Source organism: Haemaphysalis longicornis, unplaced genomic scaffold, assembly GCF_048455015.1.
Source record: "Haemaphysalis longicornis isolate Haplotype H1 unplaced genomic scaffold, Haemaphysalis longicornis Haplotype H1 scaffold_10, whole genome shotgun sequence".
Lineage (NCBI taxonomy): Eukaryota > Metazoa > Arthropoda > Arachnida > Ixodida > Ixodidae > Haemaphysalis > Haemaphysalis longicornis.
The window spans coordinates 130,062,057-130,084,614 of record NW_027526204.1 but is presented as its reverse complement, the minus strand read 5'-3'; the positions used below and the strand labels follow the sequence as shown (position 1 = coordinate 130,084,614).

The following is a 22,558-nucleotide window of genomic DNA, read 5'->3' as shown; positions in this document are numbered from 1 at the left end:
AAGATAAAGGTATACTATCCTCCTCCTTTACGATCGATGCGTGCATTGTGTTATCTGAACCGTTCCTTTTTCGCGATTTTCGAAAAACCGCTGTGACACAATGAAAGCCCGCTTTCACGCACGTGCCGTATCTCCGGAGATCTTATAAGTGCTTTTCAGTCGACCGACTGGTCTATGGGAAATGCGTGAGTTTTTTGACAACACACCATCGGTACCTCTGAGAAAGCTTTCGCTTTAAAAAAACGAGTCAGCCGTTTTTGGTCGGCAAACCTTTCTCATAATGGGAAACAGCGCAAAAACAAAACTTGGACAAGAAAGAAAACGGGACGAAGCGCTACTCGTCCCGTTGTCTTTCTTGTCCAAGTTTTGTTTTTGCGCTGTTTCCCATTATGAACCTATACCAACAAGCCAAACTGGCAGTTCTTCTAAACCTTTCTCCACGCGGGTTCCAGTCCATCCAACTACCATCCACACGAAGGCGCATAAGACAAAGAAACTACCATTTTATCCCACAAATGTGAGGTACGTTATCTTGGAGTGCTGTCCTCATTCCCAATAAAGACGCAAGAAGGTGCGTAGGGCGCACGCGCAGATCAGCTTTTACGACAATCTAGTAACATAGTCCCCCCCGGCTAAAAAAGTTTCAGGCGCGCGTGAAGAACACTACGAAAGGGGATTTTAATAGAATTGAGAGAAGATAGACCATTAAGGTCCCGGCGCACACTCAATTTGGTCCATCTCTGTCGCCTGATCTTCCAAAAGTCAAGGCAGTTCCCTCAGCGCAGTCTTCCCACAAACCACTCTGCTTGCACACCGCGCTCTGCCCTTCTTGCAGGCAGAACTGCAAGCGCGAGAATTTTCGTTGCGACCCCAGCCCGGCAACTTCGTGAAATTTAGCGGAAAGTCATTTCACGGATAGTTTCTGCAGCGGGCCCACGCGAGGAGCAAGCTTCAGCCCCTGCCAAACCATCCTCTTCTCTTCTTCTTCATCTCGCACGCATGGGGCACCGGCGGCCTGAAGTGCTTGCAGAGCGTGTTCTTGAACTCCTTCTGCAGCTTCTTCTGCTGGCGCTTGTTCAAGCCGCCGTCGATGATGACGCTGGGCACGTAGTTGATGGGCGGCCTGACCGACAGCGTCCTCCAGCCCATCTTCTGGAGCAGGATCCTGCCCTGCGGCGAGGCGGCGCATCCCTGAATCTTGCTGCTGTCCAGCTTCAGCTGCTGGCAGCAGCGGATGACGTTCTTCTCGGGCTTCCACGCCTTGAGCGTGCACGCGATGAAGTGCAGGTGGACGGCGGGGTCCGGGTAGAGCGCGATGGCGCACGCGTGCACCATGTTGGCCTGGCACTCGGCGTTGCCGTGCCGGCACGAGAAGGAGACGGTGGTGTCGGCGCCCTGGGGCTCCCTCATGCGGGCGCGGCCGAACGGGACCATTTCGAGGATGAGGTGCTTGCGCAGCTGCTTGTACACGGGCACGAGTTCCTTGGTAATGAACCAGCTGCAGTCCTTGCAGTACGACTCGTACATGACCGTCACGTTCACCTGCCGGGATGAGCGGAAGGGACGTCAGCAGTTTGCTACCGGAAGCACACCAGAAAGGTCGCGTTTCAGCACTCGCATGACGAATCCAAGCGCGAAAAAAAAAAAAAAATGAAAACGTACAGTAACAAAAAATTCCTCGGAAACTTTAAGGTGTCGTGACGACAAAATAAAAGTTTGTTTAGACTGAAAAAGCCAGCCTTTGATAACTCGCTAACCTCCATACTCACCATAAAAGACGTTTCTTTTATTCGGAAAAAACGGAATAAATATTGGAAAAATTTCACATTTCGAGCTGCAGTGACTAATACTAGCAATTGTCGCCTATTATACGCAAGCACTGCAAACATAGGGTTAACTCCGTGTCGGCATTTAAGTGACGCGAGCAAATGTAATTAAAGGGCCGACTATATTAGTCCAGTCATGCTTATTGGCGGTGGTTCACGGCGGCGGCTGCCAATCGGCCCAAATAATGTTCTCTGGCATCACAGGAAAACCGCTGAAAAGTGATTACAGAGTTGCCACTGCTGAATATGTTTTCTTTAACATCCCAAATATTTGTTGGAAGTCTGCAATAAAATTGGCAGCATTGTAATCGGGACAAAGCAGTTTTTTTTTTTATAGAATGAAACTTGCTTTATGCCTTGATCGACCCCTTAAGTCTGCTTTACTCTTAATAAATTTCGGCATGTGACTGCGTGCATCCGCTTTCAATGCTTAGCGAGATGATAACCTTGCTTGTCGTTCCTGCGCGCAAGGTAATGAGGAAAAGGATAAAGCCTCCCAGCCCTTTTCGAGAACTCTCTCTCTCTCTCTCTCTCTCTCTCTCTCTCTCTCTCTCTCTCTCTCTCTCTCTCTCTCTCTCTCTCTCTCTCTCTCTCTCTCTCTCTCTCTCTCTCTCTCTCCATCACAAGAAAGGCTCCTATTCCGCTTCAAGTGCGAGGTAAGAGATGAACAAAACATCGTTCTAGACGAACGACTTCCCTCTCCCGTGAGAGAGAGAGAGAAAGAAAAAAGTTTTTTTGAAAAAAAAAAAGAAAAGAAAGAGGTGTCGCGACAGTCCTAGGGCTAATGCCCTCCTCCCAGGGCCCAAGACTCTTCTGCTTCTCTCCGGGCTGGAAGAATTAAGTCCCTCTGAATCACAAAGTCGGATCCAACCAGAGCTTCCTTCCATAGCGGGACCGTGTTTGTGATGGTGTTTCCTGAAGGCCAGATGATGATAGGGCAGGCCGATGTTGCACAAAATAAGTTGAAAGGGTTTCCGCATTTATTGCATGCGGCTGTGCGTTTTCGGGGGAACTTTTTGGATAGCCGGGATTTGTTAGGGTAAGTGTTTGTCTGAATTTGCCTCAATATTTGAGCTTCCGCGCCAGACAGGTTCTTGTCCGGGTTGGTGAAAGGGGCTCGTTCACCTCTTTGGACGGTGAGGCATCCGCCAATGCCGCTTGGGAGGGGCTGCACAAGGCTAGGACTGTTAGCCGTGCGGTTTGTATGATCCGTGGAAAACACCCGTGTAGCGCTCTCATCTTTATCTTTATCTTTATCTTAAGCCATATTATGTCCACTGCAGGACGAAGGCCTGTCCCAAAGATCTGCAGCCGCGCCTATCGAGTGTCTGAAGACCGATAGCGTGAGTGTATAATCACTGGAAGGTTTTTAGCAACCGCACTCAATCAGGGTTGCTAAATTCTTGTCTGGTGAGGAAATGCTGCTTTGTGTCCCAGGGAGTCTCACCTAGCATGGTTGAAGTCTCATTGCACTCTCATCATTGCTAACCATATTTTTTTTTTCAGATAAATGAAAATGCAGGGTGAGTTTTAGCGCAGTCAAATTTCCTGTACGTGGGCATGTTAAAGTATACGCCCCCTTACTGCTGTTAAATATGTGACCTCCTCAACAATCGGACGCCGGAGCGCCGGTCCCATGCTGTTGATGTATTGACAATTTTTTCGTAACTCTAAATAAGAAAAAGCCATCCTAACATACGGATTTGCACTTCATCCAAGGAGGGGCGATTGTGTTTCATTCTTGCGCCAGCATCCATCCTGAATAGCTCGTTCTAACTCGTCGGGCTACACTTTTCTTCAATTTGGTAAGGGATATACGCTTTTCTCTATCACAAAACTGTCAGATTATAAGCCAAGCAATCTTCAAGACTGCTCGAAGTCGGCACCCTTTTCTTTTCTGTGCGTGAAAAATACCCAGAGATCCTCCTTTTAGTTCTAATCCCTATTTTTCTTCTTCGTATCATTAATATCCAAGAGTTATTAATCAGTCATGGCCCTACAGCTCCATTAAGAACCCCTCTTCCTGTTCTTGTGACCGTGTCAAGCGCGACGCATCATCGCTCTTCACCCGTTCAAGCAGCAATCGATGGGTATCCTTTTCGCCACCGCACCATCGCTCATACGAAGACAGCTGACTTCTTAACCACCACTGGCTGACGTTTTACTTTCGTATGTTTCGCGTTCGCTCACAAATCAGGCAGGAACCACAACGCACATTTTACCACTATGTGAAATAAGTGTGCTACAAGAAGGCGGAAAAGGAGCCCAGAAATGCAGCGGGGAGCGCACCGTAAATCACAATACCACGATGCGAGAGAACCGGAAAACAATGTAGTGGAAAGCCCGATAGCGTCAGTGATTTGGAAGGGCTCGTGCGGACGCATAAGGGAGAGAGGGCGCTTATGAAAGCGTAAATTTCTCTAATGGGGCCTCGCGAACTACTTACGTAAAGGTGAATTACTAGTACTAATGGTAAAACGTTCCGAATATTAACGCTAATAACAAATTACAATAAGCAGCCGGCTTCGACCAGTAGTGGTACACTAGAATAGCATATTTGAAAAAACAACAAAAAAAAACAGTGCTACAGGAAAACACACTTGTAGGGGCAGGACACTGAAGCTAAACTAATAAGAAGCATTTCGTAGCGTAAGCTACACTGGCGTAGGTTGAGCAGTTTCGCGTTGGCCGTGAAGGGCCGTTCTGCGCAAGCACGAGGAGCATTGGATTGGTTTGGATCGGATTGGATTTGCTTGACTTGGATTGGATTGGATTTGGATTAGATTGGATTAAATTGGATTGTCTTGGATTGAAATCTGATCCAATTGGAGTACGGGTGTGCAGGAAATTGAGTCTGCATATTCGCCGGTATGCGCATCCCAGAGGAGTGACGTCATAGCCGCGGCAGACGCACTGGCGCCGGCGCGTGCCTAGCTGTGCACCTCCGTTGCGCAGTAGCCAAGTCTGACGCTGCGCCGGAGCCGCTTGGTAGCCGTTTCGCGTGGCTCCTGGAGAGCCGTGCTGCGGGAGCAGCCATGCGCGAGGAGCATTGACTGGACTGGACTGGAATGGACTAGATTGGATTGAATTGGATTGGAGTGGATTAAATTGAATTGGTTTGGAAATCGTTTTAACAACAGTAAGCATGATTATCAGCTAATCCTAGACAACCAGAAAGGCTAAGAATAACCAGCTGGACCTTAGCTCACGCTACGTATATCGTGGCTTAGCCGAGCTAAGCCACTGCTAATTTTTTTACTTGTTTTCACATTTATCCATACGAAAACATGGCAAATAGTCCAGATGACGGAAAAAAAAATGAAAGTCCCTTTCTTAAGGGAAGTATGATTGAAACGCGAAAGTTTCTCTCCCCCCCCCCCCCTTCCCCTGCAACCTTAGGTCAAAGTCAAAGTCCGAAAATCTAATTTCTTTGACCACATCAGAAGCGCGCAGTCGGATAAAGGTCGGCTTCATAACGCGAGAAACACAGGTTCAACTCCGACCACGGGAAGCATTTTTTTTTTTTGAAGCGCTTGATGTGCCTTCGCTTATCATCATCATCGTAAACCAATGTCCAGTGCGTGTTCGTCGAACATCGACGCCACCAGTGAGACAAATAGCTTCGCTTTGAAAAACGTTCAAACTGTGGTGGGGTAATTCAGTCGAGGTTCAGGTAACGCACGGCTGATTCCCAGTGCTGGTTTCGGCAAATGTAAACAAGGTAAACGTCGCAAACTTCAAAAAAAAAAGGAAAATAACACTCCTCTGTAGTACGGTTGGTGTGGGACTGATAAGCCCAAATAGTGTTAATTTGTTCGCACGCTAACACAACAGAAAAGGTCTTCTTCATTGCGTTAAACAGCACATTTGAATTTGGGCGTTGTATCCCCTTTGGATAAGTACAGCTCGAACCGCAAATGAGGCAGAACCAGTGAATAATACACGTCTTACAAGAATAGCGCAATAATATATTGGTATAACCCGCATTGAACATACGTTTTTTTGCGTGTAGAAAGAAAAGAACAAGGCTATAGGTACAGCCCGGGGGGTGACTGTCTATACTTGCATCTCGAAAAACAAACTGCACGCGAATTAACGGGGACAAGAACACATGAAGACGGCGCAAGCGCAGTGCCCCAGTGGGCTCTTGTCCCCGTTAATTTGCGCGCAGTTTGTTTTTCGAGATGCATCATTACCAATTCGCCCAACTCTCAACCCTTTTACATGACTATACTTAGAACGAAATTTACGTCTTTGCGGAGAGTTCATGCGAACTATTTGGATGCGGCACGCTCCTAACGTAACCTATCTTAACGTAGCTCATAATAGAAGTTCCGTCGAGATACCACTTCTGTGAAGACGTACAAAATAAAGCGCGGCGCAGAAAAGCGCGGTAAACCAAATGCGGTATAACAAGTAGATAGTCAGTGCAAGCGAACGCGTGGAAAAACAGCTGCGCCGAAGGTGGTTTCATAAAAAAAAGGAAAAGAAACAGGAGGTGGTGGTGATAAGTGCTTGCACATTCTGCTGCAGTCTGTACTCTGGGATGTAAGCGAGCAGCGGAAGGCGTGGACCTGTGGTCGGAGCCACTACCCAGATAAGAGAGGAAATAAACACCTCTTAGTGAGAACGCCCGCTGCTTCGTCTTTCACTTTGTTTACTTTTTTAGTTTTTGAAAACGTTACATTCCGTACGCTTTTAAGTACGATAACCATTGATAACTGTTCAAGGTGGTGAAAGTGACCAATCCATCGATGCTACCTCAGTGCGCAAGCCTTGTTGCCAGGGGTGTAAGGAAAATGTCCCGGGGCCTGCGTCATCAGCTAAAGAGTAAAGCGATCGCACGCCCTTCGCAAACAGATGAAAGAACAGGAAAACGTTGATACGATCATATTGCGGCGGGTCGATCGCCGCCGCGGTGCGAGTGGCTCTGTCGCTTTCGATTTAACACCTTCAGTGCCTCCCTACTTCTCGTCCCAGAAATGGTGTAGAGGCATCTTGTTGCAATGTACCGGCGCCATTGAATTGGTGGAGTTGAGTACAACGGTAGATATTCTCTGCCCTGATTCAACGGTCGGTCGCGATGGCTCAGTGGCTAGAGCGCTCTGCGGCGAGGCGAAAGAGGGGGGAGGCAGTGGAGTTGGAAATAAAAGCTGTATTCAAGGAGAGGCTTCGAGGCATGTTAAATAGCCCTGGACGGTTTAAATTATTCGGGAGGCAATCATACAATTCACCACCGGCAGTCGCATGCAGAAAGCCGTTCAAACGGAGGATGTGACGCTTCGCTGGGCTCAAAAGGGCTGCAAATAGTGGTGCTCCAGACAGCAACTAAGGCTCTTATCCATTAATTATAAGATGCGGCGCAAAGCAGCGTAATTTCTCCCTGCACGTTCGGCCATTGTGCTCGGGCAGCCGCATTCAAACCACTGTGAAAAAGTGCACCAAGCATTCTTGTTTTCTTTGAATTAATGAAACAGACGAATGACATGATGTCCGAAACACAAGATACCCTACATGATTCCCTCTGTTTAAATCCAGACGAAGTGCAACATTCTTCGTGACGAAAGGCTACCAACCACTAAACATCTTTTTTTGTTGTTCTTGCACACGCTCCCGGTGTTGTTTCAAATGGAAAGGCCATGGTCGCCTTCTCAAAATTCTTAAGCTGCGTCTGAACTCACGGCAGCCGTGAGAATTACCTCCAGGAAATTCTCACGGCAGTTCCCATAAAAGCTGGCTGGCCTAAAAATTGCTGAAGAATATTGCGTCCCAACGTAACCTAACATAACCTAACCTCACCGAACCTAACGTAACCTAACCGAGCGCGTCATGACTTACCCAAATCCAGCCAAACTGCAACAAACCTAATTTAACCCAGCCCAACGACACAGAACACAACCTATATTAAACGTAATTCAACCCATTTTAGAAGTCCTGTGCATCGTCTCTTGATACAGTAAAAATCAGAGTAAAAAAAATCATTAACAAAATCACGATGACCGAGAAATTCCAAAAGCTAAAAAAAACAAAATACATCGCAATGCCGGACTCGAGCCTAAGCCTTCTTGTATAAAACCAAGTACTATACCACAGCGCTACAGGAGCAGCCGCGAACACGGCTTTTTAGGGGATATTTATCCCATAAGGTCTCCAGGTAGCGTTCTTCGCCAACGAGAGGCGACTGCCGTGAGAAATATCTGATGGTAATTCTCACTGTTGCCGTGATAATAGCCACTTCCAAATTTTTAACCGCAGTTGTACACGTCGAAAGCGTAACCCATGCTGTGCGGTACACCACAGGTGACTGGTACGAACTGATTTAGACGACCCTGATTTATGTTGCGTGCGCCGAGACATCCTACACGCGGGAAATTATTTTCATCCAAGTCAGCCCGCCACGGCCGCGAATTCACACTGCCAACAACCGGCACGATAGCGCATATCTTAGCTATTGATCCAGTCCCTGTGTGGTGCTCGATGAAACTGGCCTTGGCGAAGCCGTGAACCAGGAGCGATACAAACAAAATGGCAAGCGACGGATCAGCAAGTGTGCCTACCATTTGCCGGACGCTGGCCGTAAGGCTTGAAGAGGCCGTGCTGTCCGAGGTAGCCGGGGCCTCCGAGTCCTGGGCGAGGCACGCGACGAGGCCCGACGCGAGGAGCGCGCACGAAAGGAGAAGTGCCCGGGCCCTCATCGTCGAATTTTGATGGCCGCCGGTAAGAGCCGGCCCGCTGGCGAGGCGAGAAAAACCTTTCACGCCCGGCCGCGGTTCCTGGGCCCTGCTGGAACAGGAATTTTGAGCGCGAGGATCTCGAGGCGCCGAGATGATGTCGATGCGGATGTCCCTTCTTCGCTTCCTCCTCTTCTAATCGTCAATTGCGCGTAGTTCGAAGGTGAAGATAATTATGACGACTTCCCAATTGTGATTGCATTCTGAGGCTGCTAAGTCAGAAATAGGTGAGCATGAGGAGAATATTTCTGGTGTTGCGATTACGAGTAGCAATACAACCGAAATTTCGTTCACGACGATTACGAGGCACTTGGTAAATGTTGATGGGGATTTTGCTCATCTTAGTATTTTTCTTTTTGTGCGTCAGTGCGTGTAACTCAAACGTGAAGATAATTATGACGTCTCCTCGGTAACATGCCTAGTATATTAATCCCCTGACACTGCCACTGAGTCACAAATATGTGAGCACGAGGAGGTCTTGCTCGTGTTTTTACGAGTAGAAATAAAACCGGAATTTTGTGCGTCACGATTACAGACACCGGTAAGATGGTTGGTTGGTTGGTTGGTTGGTTGCCTCAGAAAAGGGGCACATACCCACGCGGGGGATTGGCCAAGAAGATTTGTACCTAATTATGATGTGACCTATATAATTTTAAATGCAAAAAGTTAGAAAAAGAAATACAGAACAGAAAATATTTTTCAGATCATATGAAAGTAGAGTCAGGAAGAAAAAATAAATAAATGTGAACGCTTAGCTGGCTAGCAGGGAAACCGGCCAGTCACCGCAACTTAAGAGTAAAGGGTGGGTACAACCATAGAGTTTCATACTAATATATACTAGAGGGAAATCTGGCGCTGCATTCGTGGGCCGCCGTGGGCGGCGCCATTGCAGCTAGCCACGTTCCTCGCCTCCTTGGCTTGGTTAGCCACATGGCTTCTTTTTCGTCTTGAAGCCAAAAGGGGTAACATTGTTTTTTTTTTTTGTTCATCTCGCGGCTTTAATACAGCGGCTTAAACTAACTCCAACGGGTAGGGCAACGCTCTTGAAATTTAAATACTCTATACCGCCCAACCACGACCAGAAAATTCGCATCCCTCTGGCTATACGACAAAACATTCGCGTTGCTCCAATCCCAAGAAATATGCACCCCACCTACAACAAAGCACGCCGAGCAGCAAGATCCCGCAACATCTATAATCAATACCACCACCTCCCCTGCACCCGATATACAGATGCATCGCCATACCCCCACAAATCTGCACAAGCCGCCAGCGTGGTCAGTTCCAGAGGAGCTGAGCTCGCTGCAGTGTCTGTTTTCACCAACTCCACCGAAACAGCTGAAGAGGTTGCCATTGCCCTTGCCGCCACAACAGGCCAAGACTTTTTAACCATTGTTACTGACTGCCAAGCCGCTTGCAGGAACTACCTAAAAGGACGCATATCACAACCCGCCTTGAAAATTCTGCAACAAGCGAAACTACTCCCAGAACTGCAAATAATTTGGACTCCAGGTCACGAATCCCTCGGGGGTAACGAAGCGGCACACGCCGCTGCCCGTGCTCACTCACACCGGGCCGTTTCCCACGAGGGCCACGAACCCCCATCGGAAGCAACAGTTAAGCCCACCCCGCTGCAAACATACGCCGAAATACTCGCCCACTACAGGAACGAGCGTCGCATATACTCATTCCCCCACCCGAACCTCTCTCGCGATGAAGCTACTACCTTCCGGCGCCTACAGACAAACTCCTACCCACATAACACCCTGCTACATGCCATGTATCCCACCCAATACCCTGCCACATGCAACTCCTGCCCCCACCCAGGCACCCTGTACCACATTGTATGGGAGTGCCAGCAATCCCCTTCCCTCACCCCTAACCCCAACCCTACTTATGAGCAGTGGGTGGAGCTGCTGACCAGCTCCGACCTTCCACACCAGCGACGATTGGTGGAGAGGGCACGGATGGCCAGCATAGCCCAAGGCATCCCGGACTAAGGAAGCCTCCCACCGGGCGGGTGCCCTAACATCAGCACCTGGTCTCCAATAAAGTTTATTCATCATCATCATCTCGCATGAAGCTTCTAAATAATCCCTGACAAATAAATCTTTCTGGAGCTTTAATTTTATAATAATGAAACAAATTCTATTAATCTGCGACAGTATAATTGTTGCATTTTTGCAGCCAAAGCCAACTTTTGAGCCTGTTCATGAGCCATGCCAAGGACAAGTGGAACGTGCCTGCCCGGTACATGACGGCACGCTCGCTGAAGCGCGGCTCCCCTAGACGGTGGCGCCAGATTTCCCTCTAGTGTATATTAGTATGAAACTCTATGGGTACAACATCCCTGTGGCAAACTCCAAGGGCGGAAGTGCCTAGTGGCAGAACCTCGGAAGTAGGTAGCGGAAGGTGGAGCCGTTTTAGGGTTGACTCCTGATGCATGCGTCCATTGGGGAAAAGCTGCTGCAATTAAAAACAAATGTTATATATTTTCCATTTCATCGTGGAAAGGGCATTGTGAAGATGCAGCCAGGCCAGGTTTATAAAGATAAAAATTTAATGGGGGAATTTTGCAACGAAGTTTAGGGATTGCTACCCCGCATATGCTTGATTCACAAAACATCGGCTTCCATGCATGGCAAAGGTGGTTATAATCCCTAGAAGAGATAAGGGCGTCTTGCCGATAAGCCTGGAGGAGTTGTAGGAGCCCAAAATCTCGCCCCCAAAAGAAAGCTATCATTTGGACACCACGCGACCACGGGGCCACTAAAGAGACAGACTGGTTCATTGATCAGCCACTTCATTGCATGTCCTGGAACCCACACTAATCTAACCTCAGAAAGCTGATGAGGAACAAATGACCGCAATGTGCGGATAATTGAAGAATCTTTTTTCGGGTGTTAATGCGGAACACACAGACAGTGAGTCATAAAGAATGACAACATGCGGAAATCTATGATGAGGTTGTAGAAGATCCAAAATCATTGCCAATAATTCCGCCTGGAAAATAGGAGTGTAATCAGGTAGCCTAATTGAAAAGGGCCAATCGAGGGACTGCGAGAATATTCCGACTTTGCGAGACATCGGTAGATTGAGGAAGGCGGGGGGGGGGGGGGGGGGGGGGGGGGAGTTGGCCATCTTGTTTGCCTTTTTTACGCCCATTGTATGCAGCTGAACGATAAAAATAATCATGACAGCTGTTTAGTAGCTTCCAAACATGTAATATTCTTCTGCGCCTGCTAAGACAGAAAAAGGGATGTGCGTGGGGTAACGCTTCGTGTGCTGTTTTTACGACTGAAAATAAAATGTACCGAGCTCGAGGCTCGCGAACACCCGACCTCCCGGCCCGGTTTGGAGCAGTTGAACGCGAGAAATTTTAAGCAAACCTTTGGCGTCTGTGGGATCCGTCGACCCCCAAGGACGAGAATCGACCGTCAAAGGGGAAGAGAAGCGACCATGGAGGTCTGTCTTTTAATGGAACGTCGAGCGGTAATGAGAAGAAAAAGAAGCAATGCGTGCGCTCGTGAAGTGCGATTCATGATGATGATGATGCCAGTCAAGGGAGACTGGCCTCAGTTTGTGAAGATGGTTCGCAGCCGAAGGCCGATGGCTGTCGATGGCGATGGGGCTGTGTGTCAACGCTTCAGAAGATTCTACATCTTCCCGGCCACCAAAATTGGGAGGTCAGTCTGCTTCCAAAGGGTAAAGACGCTGGACGGGCCGCCTTGTCACGAGTCCACTTGGAAGGCGAATGGTGCACGAGCGCACTTTTTGATCGCGACCTGGCTGAATCTGTTCGATGCGAGCGAGGCTCCAAAGAAGTCTGGGCTTGTTGGGGTCTTCGAGCAGAACAACTGTCCCGGGCTTTATGCGATCTGCTGACCCATTACGTGTCTTGCTTTGAAAACGCAGTTCATTCAGGTATTCTTTCTTCCAGCGCATCCAGAATTCATCCAGCATCCGCTCTCTTTTCTCCCACATTGTCTTCAGGCTCGTCGAAGTCGACTCGCTAATTAGGTCATCCGACGGAGGTAGCGCAGTGAGCCTTCTTCCGACGAGAAAGCACGCTGGTGATAGCGGGGTAGGCTCTGATATACCGCTAAACACGAAAGTCAGAGGGCGGGAGTTGACGATCGCCTCAACCTCAGTGATGATCGTGGAGAGTTCTTCGGTGTCAACTAGTCGTCGTCCCAGCATTTTCTTCAACGTCGACTTGATGGAGCGCACCAGCCGTTCATAAAACCCACCCCACCATGGAGCTCCCTCCACGATAAATTTCCAGGCAATGGATGACGCTGCGAAGTACGCTTGTACGTCGGCGTCCCTTATCGTTCTCCATAAGGTGCCAAGTTCTCTCGATGTCCTCTTGAAAGTTCGTGCGTTGTCTGTGTATACCGTCTTGCATAACCCACGACGCGATACAAAACGACGGAGGGCTCTAACAAAGCTGTCAGCACTCATGTCAGAGACCAATTCGAGATGAACAGCTCTTGTGGTGGCGCACGAGAAAATGACAATATAGGCATGGCTCGCTGAGGAGTCAGCCTTGAGAAAAAGTGGTCCTGCAAAATCTATCCCGCACGTGAGAAACGGGGCCGTGGTGGTAACGCGGTCTCGAGGAAGTGGTGCCTCCTCTTGCTTGAACGGTCTTGCTTGAAACCGCTTGCAGGTAGTACACTTGTTGAGCACTTTTTTCACAAGTTGCCGACCTCGGAGGATCCAGTACTTCTCTCGAAGCTGAACTAGTGTGTCGCGTAAACCAGCGTGTCCAAGTCTTAAATGTGCGTGTCGGACCAGCAGCTTCGCATAATGAGCGTCGTAAGGGATCAGGACAGGGTTCTTGACGTCATAGCCTTCCTCACTAGCGGCTATCTTACTTTGAACGCGTAAAATAGCGCGCTGGTCAAGAAACAAACGGAAGGCCTTGAGCAATGTGTTCGACAGAGGCTGTCCCTTTCGAATGCAACTTATTTCGTTACGAAATGCGGAACCCTGTACAGTCCGGATGCAGTTATCCTCTGCCTTCTGAATTTCATCGCTAGTTAAGGGCCCAACGATCCCATCTTCATTCCTCAGGTTGTGAATGTATCGATACACCCAGGCGACTACTCGATGTAGTCGTAACAGCGAGCTGAATCTGGCGATGTCTATGGGATTTGAGCTGGATATCTGCAGTGTGAGGGTTTGTGGCTTTGCCTCTTCCGTTGCTGCTTCTGGTTGCGCGTCAAAACTAGCCGGTTGTAAGGGCCAGTGATGAGAAAAGGAAATCCATGCAGGTCCTTCCCACCATGACCTGGATTGTATCAGCGACCGCGCTCCTATTCCTCTTGTTAGTAGGTCGGCCGGGTTCTCGGTTCCTGGGCAGTAATGCCACTGATTTGCTGTGGAGAGTCTTCTGATTTCTTGTACCCGATTCCTTACGAACGTCTTCCACGTAGCAGCTTCCTTGCGAACCCAACATAGGGTGATCAACGAGTCCGTCCAAAGGTGTGTCTCAGCGATGTTCAGGTCCATGTTTTCCTTGATGTAGCGGCTCATCCGTGCAGCCAGGGATGCAGCTGTCAGTTCTAGCTTAGCTAGCGTCACTTCCTTTATCGGCGCGACTCGGTTTTTCGCCAAGAGCAATCGCGTACACTTCAAGTCGTCGTCAAATTCCAGGCATAAGTAAGCTGCTACCCCGTAGGCCCGAGGACTTGCATCCGAGAATATGTGCAAGTTCGCTTTCGTAATGCATCCACTTATGCCATGACCAAGGAAGCGTGGAACTGCAAGTCCACTGAAGGCGCACAAATCTTCGCACCATTGCTCCCAAACTCGAAGTAGATCTTGCGGAAGCTCATCGTCCCAACCAAGGTTTCGCTTCCACAGGTCTTGAAGTAGGATCTTGGCTGTGACAACGAACGGGCTTAGAAATCCAAGAGGGTCGAAAATTTGGGCAATGGCTCGAAGAGTAAGCCGTTTTGTCGTTGGGCTGTCGTGTGGTTTCAAGGTCGCCTGAAGGTTGAATCCAAAACAGTCTTTCACTGTATCCCATCGTAGACCGAGCACCTTCGATTCTTTAGGAGATGGCAGGGGATACTCTGTTTGTTCCTGGGAAGAGCCATCTTGAAATACTGCAGCTACGGTAGGGTTATTCGTAATCCACTTTCTGATGTTCATGGAAGCAGCCTTGAAGATCTCCAAGGTCTCTTGATATAGGAGTTTTGCTTCCACTTCCGAGTGAGCTCCAAAAACCAAGTCGTCCATGTACATAGATCTCATGAGAAGCCCCGTTGTGCGGGGGTAGCGACTTTGATGCAACCCAAAATGGTGTCGTAACGTTGCCATCAACAAAAATGGACTTGAAGTTGCACCAAACGGCACTCTCGACATCCTCCAAACCTCTCGATGCGGAAGCGGTTGACCGAGCTGTGGGCAGCTTTCAAACCAAAGAAAGCGTAGGGAGTCGCGGTCTTGTTCTTTCAAGGTGATCTGGAGGAAGGCCTTTTCAACGTCAGCAGTCATGCCAATCTTGAACTGCCGGAACCTCAAAAGGAGAGCGACAATGTCCGAGTTTAGATTTGGTCCGACTTCCAAGTTGTCATTCAACGACCTGACTCCTCTGGCGTGTGAAGATGCATCAAAAACGATGCGAATCTTCGTCGTAAGGCGGTCCTCGCGTATGACGGCTCGATGTGGTAGATAATAAACGTAGCGGCCGTCGTTGGGAGTTGTCGTAGGAGCTTTTTCTCCGGTTCCATCCACGATGTATTGTCGAATGGCTTTATCATACGCCTCTACGCTTGCTGGGCTCAATGATAGCTTCCTCATCAAATGACTGAGCCTTCGTTCCGCTACCTCGAAGTTGTCCGGTAGATCGACTTCCTGTTTCCAAGGAAGAGCAACTTCGTATCTGCCGTCTACGAGTCGTATGTTTTTCTCGAAGTCTTCTAAGACCTGATCTTGAGTTGAAGTGTGTGTCGGATCTTTTATGCCAATGGTCTCTAGTTCCCAGAATTGTTTGAGAGCGGACGTGACATCAGACGGGCTTGCGTGCAAAACCACGACGTTCTTGCAGTGTACTATTTTTGTTGGAGTCGGAACAGGCCCTTGAACGGTCCAGCCCAGTCGTGTCTCAACGGCTTTCATGCAAGGTCCAACTGTTTTGATGTTCCCTGTCACGATGTCCCAATAGAAGTCAGAACCGATCAGAATCGCTATGCCCTTGTCACTTTCTGAGCCGCAGAGCACGGCTGTCGTGTCGATGGAGTGTGACTGTAAAGCGTTTATGATTCGTTCGTCGGGAACAGGAATCATCTGGTTACAAATGGACTTCACCTCCAGTGCTTCCACGCTGAGTGTTGTTTTTCCGGTAGGGTCATGTAAGCGGACTCGAACTCTCCTGAGAGTTTCGCTAGTTTCTTTTCCTCCGAAGACCCCTACAGTCAATACTTCTTCTTCAATGAATTCGCACCCCAACTTCCTAGAGAGTTCTGTAGTGATGAAGCTACGCTGGCTTCCCCCAGCTAGGAGAACTCTGCACCTTTCGGTACTACAGGAGCCAGAAGCCTGGATGATCAGCGTTTGAAGTAGTACCACGCTGCCTGCTTGTCCAGAGAGGAGTTGTATGGGGGCTGAAGTAACTTTTCCCTTTTCAGAATTATCCGTGTCTGCGTAGCACATGGAGAGAACGTGGCGTCGTTTGCAACGCGGGCAAGCAATTTGCTTCCGGCAGTATCGAGCAATGTGTCCTGGACTCGAACAACGGAAGCAACGTCCGTATTTCGTGAGGAGTGATTTCTTTTGCTCCATTGGGATACTCTTATCTGAACAAGATCCTGTATCGTGCGGTCCGGAGCAAAAGAGGCACTTCTCCGTCTCATTAGCTACCCCATACAGTGCCGCTGCAGAAGGTCGGTGCTCAAAACGTCCTGTTGCGGATTGCTGTTCTTGCTTGCCAGTCGCCTTCAAATTTGTTCTCTGAGACGGGTTCGGAATGATTGCCTCGAGACACTCCAGTTCGTGTTCAAGAAAGTTCATCAGGGCGTCAAAGCTTTTCTTATGGTCTGTCGATTGTTGTTCATGCTGCGTCTCGGATGTCAAGGCAGCAGATGACTTCTTGTAATGCTGATGGTACCTCAGGACCATGTCTGGAGGGAGCGTCCTTAGAAGTATCTGACGTAGCATGGAGCAATATGTCTCTGGGTTCGTTCCTAAGGCTTTTAAGCTTCTGCAGTGAATCTGCACGTCGTCGTACAGCTTCCGTAGTTGAGTTACGTCAGCTGAGGACGAAACAGGTGAAACATCAATCAGCGCTTGCAGATGGTCTTGCGCAATCCGGGACTGATCGCCGAACCGCTTCAGGAGTATTTCTATTGCGTCGTTGTAGCACTGCTCTGTCATGGGAAGCCCAGTTATTGCTGAAGCGGCCGAACCGGTGACTAGGTTGGTCAAATAATGGAATTTTTCCGTTGCTCGCAGTTCCGGATTGTTGTGCACGGCGTGCTCAAACTGACTCCAGAATCTGGTCCAATTATGTCGGTCTCCGTCAAACTTCGTGAGTTCTATTGTTGGTAGCTTTGGTCTAGGGGTTGCGGGCTCGCTATGGGATGATATCGTTCCAGGAGGCAAAACAAGAGACTCACCAGCCTGCTGGTCTCGGGATCTGTAGCGAAGCTCCGCCATTATCTTCACCACCTTGTCACTAAACGATGTCGTGTTTGAAGTCTCTTCGGTGACCATTTCGTCCGTGATGTCCCCCAAAATGTCCTCGTCCAGCTTCAGGATGGGTCGATACATCGCCTCGATCCTCTCCAAGGATACCGCTGCGTCCATCGCCGTGGTCAGAGTGCCACTTCGGAGGCCGTCGTTTATCTCGATCAAGGCGGCTGAAAGCTTGTCTCGAAGGGCCGTTCGTCGTCGCAGCTTCCTCTCGATCGAAGTCATCCTTGGAGGTAGGTCCGCCGGTCTCTCAAGCAGAAGCCGTCGAAAAAAGGCTGTCGGTCCTGCTTGTCGGTGTCGGCCTGGCAGACACGAGTTCCCGGGTCGTTTCGGCACCAAGTTGTGGGATCCGTCGACCCCCAAGGACGAGAATCGACCGTCAAAGGGGAAGAGAAGCGACCATGGAGGTCTGTCTTTTAATGGAACGTCGAGCGGTAATGAGAAGAAAAAGAAGCAATGCGTGCGCTCGTGAAGTGCGATTCATGATGATGATGATGCCAGTCAAGGGAGACTGGCCTCAGTTTGTGAAGATGGTTCGCAGCCGAAGGCCGATGGCTGTCGATGGCGATGGGGCTGTGTGTCAACGCTTCAGAAGATTCTACAGCGTCTTTACCTTGGGAGGAGCGCGACGCCAGAGGAACAACATGGGAGGTGAGCGGGAAATCGAAGGGAGGCATTTACTTGGCAAAAGTCGATAAAGACTATCGTCTTTTGACGGCATTTGCAACGAAAGGAGCAGATACGCGGCCAATTTTTTTCATTTTACTTTTTGTTGACTCAAATAAATGTATCTACAACAACAACTAGTTTAGAACCAAAGAAAACATGTTGATGACCTAATCTAAAACGTAAAAAAATAAACAGGAATAAAAAAATCGCATAGTTCATGCCTGAGGGGAAATCCGGGTTAATCACTCGAGTCACCGGCATAAGTGTGATGTTCTCTACTACCGGCGTGACCGTGTCTGAAGCCTCCGGTATCTAAACAATGGAGGTCTTGTAGGTCGAGCCTATTCGTCCGTCTGCTGTTGGTCGTCCGTCACGCGGGGGTAGCAGCTGGTTTCCATGACCCGACGGCGGCCTCTATCTGTGGGTATGAGAATCGACCCACCGATACAGGGCGTAGTTGTCTCGCAGGGGCGGGTTTCTGTTCCTCCCGCGAAGAGAGGTAGCCTCCTGCCGCTGATTCCTTTGCGCGAACCGTACAACTTGCGCGGCGACGGCGCTGCGTTCTCGGATGTGCTCCCGCTGATGTTCGAGCCGACACAAGAGAACCACACCTCCGCTGTTTCAGCAGATTTCACACTGTATGGAACTGCGTTTTGTATCGTAAGCTACACTGGCCGAGGTTGAGCAGTTTCGCGTGGACCTTGAATGGCCGTGCTGCTCAAGCGCGATGGGCATTGGATTGAATTGGATTTATATTGGATTGAATTGGATTAAATTGAATTGCATTGTATTAGATTGAAAATCTAATCCATTTGGAGTTCGGGTGTGTAGACCATTGGGTCTGTACATTCGAGTGACCCCTTTAAGAGCCCCGCCTACTCTTAGGCGCCGCTACATGCTCTTAAATTCTCAGAGTGTTACAGACGCGGAAGAGTTATTGTACAGCGATTTGTGAACAGTGTTGCATGCTACTGCAGCGAGCGCATTGCTTTCCCTGACGCGGGACAAGCGCTCGTAGGATCGACCCCACGGAATGCGTGCCCGTGCTCTGAATACTGTATGCGTACTGTGAAGCCAGCAAAAAGTTTTATTTATTTTTTTATTTATTTACCTATTTATTTATTTACGTATTTATTTATTTACTTATTTATTTATTTACCTATTTATTTATTTATTTATTTTGTTCAATAGGAAGACTTGTAGCCTAAGAGGGGTAGGGGTTAAATGAAGGGGATAATTGGGTGGCATGTTGCAAGGAGCAATGTATGCTACTTTCGCGCGATGTTGTAAGGCTGGGGCATTTGTAAAACCTGCACGAGAACGGAAAACACTGCCAATCAAACGCTGTTCACTGAATCTATGTGGTAGTTTGCACGCAATACATCGCGAAATGACCGTGTGCTACTAACTCATGACACACACCAACATCCGGTGGCGCGGAGGAATGCGGAAGAGGAGAGGCATCCCATCCGACCGAGGCAAACATATCGCCCTCCACCGCAGCCTAATTTATTCCCGCCGCTGCATGCTAGCCCAACACTTCGGAGCGCGGCCGTGCATGGCGTCTACCAAGATAGTAAGAAGTGATGTATATCCGCGTATATATACACACACTTCGAGGCGCCATATAGACGAGACAACGCACAGCCGTTGGGGAGAGCAGGAGGACGAGAGAGATGCGGCGGAACAAGCACTTCAATCGCCTCCCACGAACACCCGCGCCGAGCGCGCGCCGTCGGGATTTCTGGTGGATTTGTTTGCGTCTTCTCTTCTGCTCACACTTCCGGATGCGGGCCCTTTTATGACTAGGCGAACAGGAAGAGTTTTCTAAATCAAAGATGTACAAGCGACAGAAGTTCGCATAAAATGAATATCCCAGATTTTCCGCCCACGCAAAGCGTACCAGTTGTGTTGTTCGGCTACACATATGGGGAAGAGCGAGTACTGCTCCGAGGAGGGGGAGGGGAAGGTTATTCCCTGTTTAATTCTTTGCTCAGTTTTAATGACAGGTCTCGTCATCTTGTCCTGGGCCAACCCCCATTTCTTTCGCGGTTTATTGGAAGCCAATCTGTTAAACGGAGTGTCCACCTGTTGTCCGTCATACGCATTATATGACCTGCCCATGCCAATTTCCTTCGGTTAATGAGAACTAGAATATCCTCCACCCTAGTCGGTTCCCTAACTCACGCGGCTGGTTTCCTCTCCGTTAGCATGACCCCTAGCATTCTCCGTTCCATTGCCCGTTGTGCGGACCTAAGTGTCCTTTCAAGTCGTTTAGTGAGACCCCAAGTTTCTGCCCCATACGTCATTACCGGAAGAGCGTACTGATTAAAGACCAGCTTTTCGAGGGAAAGCGGAAGCTTGCTAGTTACGATGGCGAGACGAGTTGCGAAAATTCGAGGGGAAAACACTGACTAAACTCGCGCTCGATAGGCGTGGTTGGAGATAGTTGGGAGAGGTTTTCGTCCTGCAGTGTACACAACCGGGCTGCTGCTGCTGCTGCTGCTGCTGCTAGTGAGGATGATGATGAATGACAGGTCACAGGAAAATATTTTTGTCTCGGTTCCGGGATTGTTTAAACGCTGAATAGAATGAGTACGCCGAGCCCGATCATCTGCTCTTAATCATAAGTGTCCTCCTCAATTTCGACAAAGCAAGTGCAGGGAGGCTCGGCTTCTCCACAATGCCAGTCAGTGTTGGATAATTTCGACATCACCCTTTCCTCTTTTAGGGCGCAGCCCTTTGGCGGCCGTCTATGGGCTGAGCCGGTTGTCGGCGTAACCGTGGAACGATGGCCAGGACCGAAGAGTGAAAGAAAAAGCGAACGATGAAAGAAAGCAAAGGAGGAGAGTGTCGCGAAATTGGGAGGGTAGGGCGGTTCTCCGTGGCGACGCGAGCCGGCGCTCTCCGAAGTGTGCGGCGGGGGTGGTGAGGGGGCAGTATGCTGGGCCCGCACGAGGCGCTCGAGGGCGCGACGCTTAGCGAAAACGGGAGGGGGCGTGCGCGTGACTATGATGTGCGTTCGCTTAAGACGCACTTCGTGGTCCCTTCGTGAGACGCACTTCACGCCGCCGATGCAGAGGCTCATCATCGCTGCCGTCGAGAAAACCCACGAGTGAGTGTTGCCTCAGCGCACTGCTGCTGCGCCCAAATATCACATTAGGGAGTACCGTAATCGTCAGCCATTTTTTTTATCAGAAAGGACAGGAATAGTATTCTTCTGAAGAACATGCTCCAACAAGACTGTTTAGAAGCACCAGACTGGCTTGAATAGTCATGACAGATTGCAGGTACTTTGTTGGCTGGATTGACGAGTCACTTCGCCTTCGGTCCAACCGGTAACGATGCAACGTTACCGTTTCCGGATGATAAGCCGTGCACTAAATATCCCCGCAACGTCGAGGTCTATCTGGCCCCCAGAACTAAACGTAACACGTACGCATCGGTAGACAACGCCCCCAAAACAATGTTGCCGTGGTTGAAAGCTGTTAAACGAAGTTTGTCGAACGAAGCTCAGTTTTCGCTCCGAGAGCGCGCAGTGAGCACGCACACAGATGCCCGGCAACGCGACCCGCAGTGAACTTGGATACAGTCTGCGCATTTCTCAAATTATTCCGTGATAAAAAGTGCTTTTACTCTTTCTCTCTATCCCCTCTCCAACCCCTCTTTGGAAAAAATGAGCAATTGGGGCTTTCACTGCGCAACCGCATGATGCACTCGCTTGACCTTGCCTGAGCTTCAAGGTCACACTCATGCTACCAGAAACAAGCCGTTTTCTGGGCTTGTGAGAATATAGCTTTCGCTCTAAAACAGTTTTATGCACAAGTCGACGTCATCCGCCTTTCTTTTCGGCTAAAGCAGATGTCATTAGTAGCTGTGGCGCGGCAGAGAGTAGTTTGTAGGGAGTCGATTGATATCGGGTGACTACTACAAGAGCTCATGACGAAAAACTGGCGCGCTCACTGCTGCTTCGCACGCAAATGCGACGAGCGCGCGAAAGGTAAGGCGAAATACCCAGGCGGGAAAGTATGTGTTTAAAGTTCGTTTCAACATGGATTTATGAGTGCATTTTCGGAAACACACAGAGAGATAGAGGGGAGGGAGATGGAGATTTCGGAGATGAGATAAAATAACCGGCACTGATTTTCCAGCCGTAGTTCAGTGAGAAAAGGTCTAGGAACGGGGTAAATAGCAGTGGGTTTGTATTTGAAGATCTTCAGGGTCTGAACATCACTCTTCGAAAAAACGGTTGTGCAAGTCTCCGTGCCCGAATAATATATATATATATATATATATATATATATATATATATATATATATATATATATATATATATATATATATATATATATATATATATATATATATATATATATATATATATATATATATAACAAATAGATTTACGTCACATGCCATGCACTCTATGTTTCATGCACAACGCCATTACGGTATCCTAGGAATTAAAAAGATCTGCAGCTGTATGCTTATCAAAGATGCTGATGAGTCCAAATCATACACAAATACCCCATTTCAGTGCATTGTACGCGGGTGGTACATGGGAACGAAGGCCTACGTGTCAAAAAAGCCAAATGTTCTTGAAAAAAACACGTATTCGGATTAAATCTG

General features: G+C 48.9%; 1 protein-coding gene across 2 annotated transcripts in view; it reads right to left on the bottom strand.

Annotated features, from left to right (window-relative positions):
- Nucleotides 1–694: 694 nt before the first annotated feature.
- LOC144159336 (GILT-like protein 1) overlaps nucleotides 695–22,558 on the bottom strand; it is a 239,541-nt gene continuing 217,677 nt past the window's right edge. For both annotated transcript variants that reach the window (XM_077690751.1, XM_077690750.1), the window contains one exon: nucleotides 695–1,542. In XM_077690751.1, coding sequence (XP_077546877.1) covers nucleotides 952–1,527 — 576 coding nt within the window. In that variant the 5' untranslated portion in view covers nucleotides 1,528–1,542 and the 3' untranslated portion in view covers nucleotides 695–951. The remainder of the gene's footprint in view (nucleotides 1,543–22,558) is intronic.